At 47.2% G+C, this 6,000-nt stretch overlaps 1 protein-coding gene across 3 annotated transcripts in view; it reads right to left on the minus strand.

Moving 5' to 3' along the window:
• tgfbr3 (transforming growth factor, beta receptor III) overlaps window positions 1-6,000 on the minus strand; it is a 96,877-nt gene that overhangs the window by 33,128 nt on the left and 57,749 nt on the right. For all 3 annotated transcript variants that reach the window (XM_031575420.2, XM_012839531.3, XM_031575419.2), the window contains exon 5: window positions 1,349-1,532. In XM_031575420.2, the coding sequence (XP_031431280.1) occupies window positions 1,349-1,532 (184 nt within the window). The remainder of the gene's footprint in view (window positions 1-1,348; window positions 1,533-6,000) is intronic.

Genomic DNA, 6,000 nt, shown 5'->3' on the forward strand with positions numbered 1-6,000 from the left:
GTCTCAGAATGTAGGCTGCAGTCGAGATAAGCAGTGCACAGTCCACTGGTTCATGAAGGATCATTTTAACAGCTTGAAAAGGATGTTTGAAGCAGTCAAATTAGGCTGCATGTAGGTGGGAGTGGAAATACCAGGTTCCTCCCTCCTATCTGACATAAACTGCAAGCAAAGTCTCTCCTCTATGCATTGTACCTTGTTTATTGTATTTTCAGGAAGTGCAAGAAGAACAAGGAACAAAACGGTCTTTTTTCATTGTATTGTATTGTATTGTATTGTATTGTATTGTATTGTATTGTATTGTATTGTGTATTGTGTATTGTGTAAAGCTTTATTTTGGTTCACCATTTTTTGCTTTTCTTTCAAACAGGAAGCCACTCCACCAACTTTCACTAAAACAACTTTTCGCTTTTGGCACCTGAACTCTTCCTCTACCTTTCCATAGCTTACACCCCCCTCCTCTTAGCTCAGTGGACTGATCTGAGAGGCCTGGCCCAAGGCCCTCACACAAGCTAGTAATCAAATGCTGCATCCACTCTCTCTCTCTTTCTTTCTTTTCACCGAGTGTTTCCATCTCTCGGTTCACCAGCTCAGCCAGCACCGGGCAGCTAGTCAAAGGCAAGAGGTGAGGGCCAGGCCTCTGATTAGACAAGAGGAATAGAGTAAGAGAGAGAGAGATCGGCAGGCATAGAGAAAATGACTAGCTAGCTAAAGACTAGAAAGAGAGCTAGCAAGAAATAAAACAAGACAAAACGAGAAAGAAGGAGATACAGAAAAAGAGTGAGATAAAAGTTTTTCCTGAGACGTGACTGTGAGTCCATGGAGATCTGAGCGAGCGGCCGGTGCAGCTGAGGGGAGGCTTTAGTACTCCAGAGGCCAGTTAGAGCGCTGGCTGTCAATGGCTGCCATTGAGAGTGAGTTACTGTGAGGGGATTGCCTTGATTGAGGCTCTGCCAGCGAGGCAGGGAGGGCCTGTCATGCGTTGGGAAACGTTGTTTGAGGAAAAGGTGTAAAACTCTCCCTCAGGCATAAGTGAGGGAATGTGGTACTGCCTTCGAGGCAAGTGGATGTGCTCCCTCCTGTGTGCGTTGTGCATGTGTGTGTGAGTAGGTGTGTGTTTGAATGACTTTTGCGTGTATGAGCTAGACAGACGTGGAAGAGAGGGAGACAATCAAGGCTGACTTCAGTCAGTTTATTGTGGCGTGGATAGAGAGACTGAGAAAGAGATGAAATGATGTATATATATATATTAATATTCATATATATATGTCTGTATGTATGTATTATATGTATGCAATGTCTTATAGCTTGAGATCAGACCAAATATAACTTACAGTTCTCTACAACATACCTTCGCCCACTTTGATGTAGACATCGTGCGCGATCTTCAGCTCGGAGAAGGAGGTGATGGCCTTGTATCTCCCCTCCGCCCAGGTCAAGAGGTGCTCGTTGCCATGAGGAAGGTTTTCTTTTTTCACCTCACAGGAGAGAGAGATGTTCCCCACCTCAAACTGCACCTCTGAGCCCTCCGACACCTGTGGGGAGTCAGGAAAACACAGAGGTGTGTGAATCATGGGCTCACACAGACACACACACACACACACACACACACACACACACACACACACACCACACACCACACACACACACATACACACACACACACACTCTCTCTCTCAAACACTCATACGGACACACATCTTTGCAAGCAGTAACAGGTTTACACCAAAGGGAGGTTGTTCAACTGACTGGTCTACTAATGTCTGTCTGTGGCCAATGACTGCTTTGTATAAATGATTGACGACAGGAGTGGTCAACTGAGTGCCATATCCATCTTTTGCAAAAAAAGAGAGGAAGGGGTGGGTAGTCTGTTTAAGGTATTCTATATAGTATATAGTCTACAAGGTAGTCTGTATAATATCTAACCTCACAAAACAGTCAAAACTAAATCTTGGTGTGAAATATCTATAAAATGCATGAATCTGGAAGTAATATATTAAATATTTTTTTTATCCCCAAAAAGTAAGTTTCAAGTCTTAAAGAGATTCACAAGAGGAGATGTATCCTTTATTTGGCTGACAGGGAGACTTATACGTCTTGCCTTTACAATGATCTCTCTGTTGATAAAGATATGCCAGTAAAACCTGAACCTGCTAGCGCTCGGCACTTTTAACTGCACAGAAAGACTGAAACCAATAAAGAAAGGGACACACTCGAGGCGAGATGAGAAGAGGAGCGAGGGAGAGAGAGGAGAAGAAGAAGAAGAGGGAACGGCATGAACAGACCTTTTCAAAATTAAACCTGCGGCCATGCCAAAACACATCCTTCACACTCCGATCACGTTATTTCAAAGCCCCTCCAAACAGGCTGTCTGTATTCTCACACATGGTTTCCTTACACAATAAGGTGTCTGGTTTCCACTGTTTATGTAACAGCCGATTGTGCGTCAGCAACAGGAGAGGGTTGGGGGTGGGGGGGTGGGGCAACTGTTCTCAAAATGGCCGCTATTGGACTGGAGTGGGTTTTGCCAGACTGCACACAGCAAATTGAAGAGGCATATGCTAAGATAAACAAGTGTGTAAACCAAAACTCTCCTTCTTACACACATACGTACACATGCACAAGGAGATCATCTCTCTCCATCTGGATCCTATGATGCATCAGCTCCACGGATCGGGCCTGAAAAGGGCAGTTTTCCCAGTGGACGCGAAAACAACAACACCATCGGCCCTTGAACCGCACAAAACATTCTGCCTTCTCTAAAGAATATGACACAGTTATGGTTTCATGGTACACAGCGTAAACAATTGGCCGAGTTTGGCTCATGTGCTGTTCATAGTTCAAGTCAAGTGCATTGTGTGTGTGTGCTGTGTGTGTGTTTGTGTGTGTGTAAAAAAGCAACTGTCATATGGTCAAATGTCCATCTTTTACGTCTCCAGTGCCAAAATTGAAATGGAGAGATTTCACCTCCAAAGTGTGATTAAATTGGACACATATGGCTACGAGGAAAACAGTGAGTGCAAAGCCAGCTGTGATATGTGAAGCAGAGAAAGAGGGAGAGAGAAGGGAGAAAAACTGAGAGAAAGAGCAAGAGTGTGTGAGGGAGGGCAGGGTGGCCTCTGATGAGGTGCTGATTTGTTTTTTGGCAGCCGGGCTGAGCCAGGGAGTGTGTTCATTCGCCCGCTCAGCCATTCGTCCGTTCGTTCGGCAGAGACCACCCCCTTTGGCTCTTAATGGAGCTCAACCCATATGCTTCATTTCAGGGCGATAAACATTCACATGTGCTATGCGAGGAAAAAGAAAAGAAATAAAGAATAAAAAAATAAAAAAAAACACTCCTCAGTACAGCTCCAGCTCCGCGGCCAAGCACACGGTCTAGACAGCCTACCTCATTAGATTTCCATCCGACCTGTTTTTTCTGGCCCCCCTCCCCACGACACCCGTCTCCCAAAGGTGTCCTATCGACACACAGGGGTGGCGTATGGGGGGGGGGGCGATAAAGTTGCCCGTCACCCGCTGGCAGGCCCAATTAAAACATTACATCACACCCCTGAGCTGATAGAGCAGCTGGGCGGCCAACTTCATCAAGCAGAAGGTCAGTGCTTGGACCCAACGGCTGCAGAACTGTGTGTGAGCAGGGTTGTGTGTTTTTCGGACAGAGCAGGGGAAACACATTGTTCTAAATGAGGATTTGCGACGTGATAAAACACCTCATTCTTTTTTCTTTTTTCGTTTAGTTTCATTTTGTTTTTTCTTTTTCGTTCTAAGACACACGCTTGCAGAGCTCTGAGCCCCCGCGCAGTTAGGAACATCTGCCTGACCCCTGGTTGCTTCTCTCAGCGTTCCTGGCACACGCACCACAAATAATAAAACATTCAGGGATGAAGGAAAGCAATAGAGAAAGAGAGAGAGAGAGAGAGAGGAAGGGTGAGAAAGATGGAGAGGAAGAAAGAGAGAGCGAGAGACAGTCAATGAATCCAAGTGCATACGGGGGCTTTTATTTTTAGCACCCACCTTCCACTCCAGGCAGGAAGAACAGACCACGGGAAGATGGAGTTCCTCACTGTTTCGGTGTTGCACAAGCTGGCTGAAAGGCCTGGCATGTTAAAGGCGATGGAGAGACAGAGCAAGGGAAGAAAGGAGGAAAGAGAGAGAGAACAGAGAGAGAGAAACAAGAGGAGGGGGTGGGATGTTGGAGGGTTTCTTTTGGCAGCCGTGCAAAAATTTGACAGAGTTTATCGATTTAATTGCGGGGGGAACAGGGCCATAATTAGTCGCAGGGAATTAGAAAGGCGAGCTTTGAGAAACACAAAATTAGCTCCAGGCCCTCCGAGTGCGTCTCAAACCCACAAGAATTCCAAACGGGTAATAGTAAGAAAGCATTAGGGAGGCCACAACGCGGCGACGCGAGCCAAACCCACTGCTCTTCGCCGTGGGCCAGGCTCCCAGTGCTGTGCCCGGGCCTCGCACATGCAAACGGGCAGCGGTCCTGCACCGCGCGAGGTGAGTAATGTTTACCGCTCCCGACTTTAAAAGCTCCGGGAGACAGATGCCCGGTAACGGCAAACCCTTCAGACTTGCTTGCTCGTCGACTCGGAGCAAATCTTTATTGGACCAGAGTTCGGCATGTTAATCAAGTGTGCTTTTTTTTCCTTTGTGCAATTCCAGTTTCATGAATTACACCTCGATGTGATTTATGAGGCAAGGCCAGACACTGCTGAGGAGTGCACTGCATCAAAAGACGAGATTATCTCACTGGAAGTGCAAAGATCAGCACATGTGTCTTGCAGCAGCAGCAATGACAATATGTTACCTTAAATTTAGTTGAGTTTGTTAGCATTAGTTGAAGATGGGGCACATCCTTGGTTAGAAAACCTAAACTAGTAGGCCTGTAATGAGTCATGCTGTGCTGGACTGGGGTTGTTTCTGGTTGATAAGAAACGTTATGGTAACGTATGTGTATTGTCTTACACAGTATCACATGATTGGATTCATCTTAAAACGTACAGTTTTTTGGAGAGAACCGTGGAAACCTGTGAGTATAGAAACCGTATGTGTGTGTGAGTGTGTTAGTGTGTGTGTGTGTGTGTGTGTGTGTGTGTGTGTGTGTGTGTGTGTGTCTGTGTGTGTGTGTGTGTGTGTGTGTGTGTGTGTGAGTGTGTGTGTGTGTGTGTGTGTGTGTGTGTGTGTGTGTGTGTGTGTGTGTGTGTGTGTGTGTGTGTGTGTGTGTGTGTGCACACTCATACATATGTGGAGTGTGACACTCTATCTGCATCAGTGTGTGAAAGATAAACCAAATCATGTGATTGATGAGTGCTTGTGCGTACAGTAACGAGTCCTCATTGGCTCACACTCCAGGGAGAGAGAGAGAGTGAGAGAGAGTGAGAGAGAGTGAGACAGAGAAAGAGACATGATTACACTCTGGTACATTCCCCTTCTCCCACCCGGACACATAAATCTCCCCTGTTTATCTCCGGCTGGAAACAAACAGCTCCAGACGAGAGATTAGTCCTGGGCTCACTCCGTGAGATGAGCTCATGTTCAACCGATGCGCTCACTGGGGCCTTCCGTCTGATCCGGCAGCGAGGTGCGACTCATGGAAACTTTGCGCGTCCTTGTGAGCTAACTTTTGTGGATTCACTGGGAAATGCACGTGGAGGGTGGAAGAGGGGGAAAGGTGGGGGAGGCCTCTGGGCTGTCTGAGGGAAGCCCGGCAGATGCGGCACAGCCGTTAAGCAACGAGCGGGAAGGCTTTACGATTGCGTTTGTGCTGAGAAAGCACCGGCTGGGGCTTCCTGACACCCGGCATCCACTTCTCAGCAGCTGGCAAACCGCCGAGAAGTAATTCGGGCTACCAGGGAAAATTGCACTACGCCCAAGCAGCACCAATTTCTGCCGTTTCTCTGAATCCCAGCGCAAAAGGCAGCTTCACAGGGGCTGCTGGTTGCTTCTGAAGAGGAGTCAGGCCTCCACACCAAGCCCATTATCCCAGCTCCCCACCCC

Source organism: Clupea harengus, chromosome 10, assembly GCF_900700415.2.
Source record: "Clupea harengus chromosome 10, Ch_v2.0.2, whole genome shotgun sequence".
In the NCBI taxonomy this organism is placed as follows: domain Eukaryota; kingdom Metazoa; phylum Chordata; class Actinopteri; order Clupeiformes; family Clupeidae; genus Clupea; species Clupea harengus.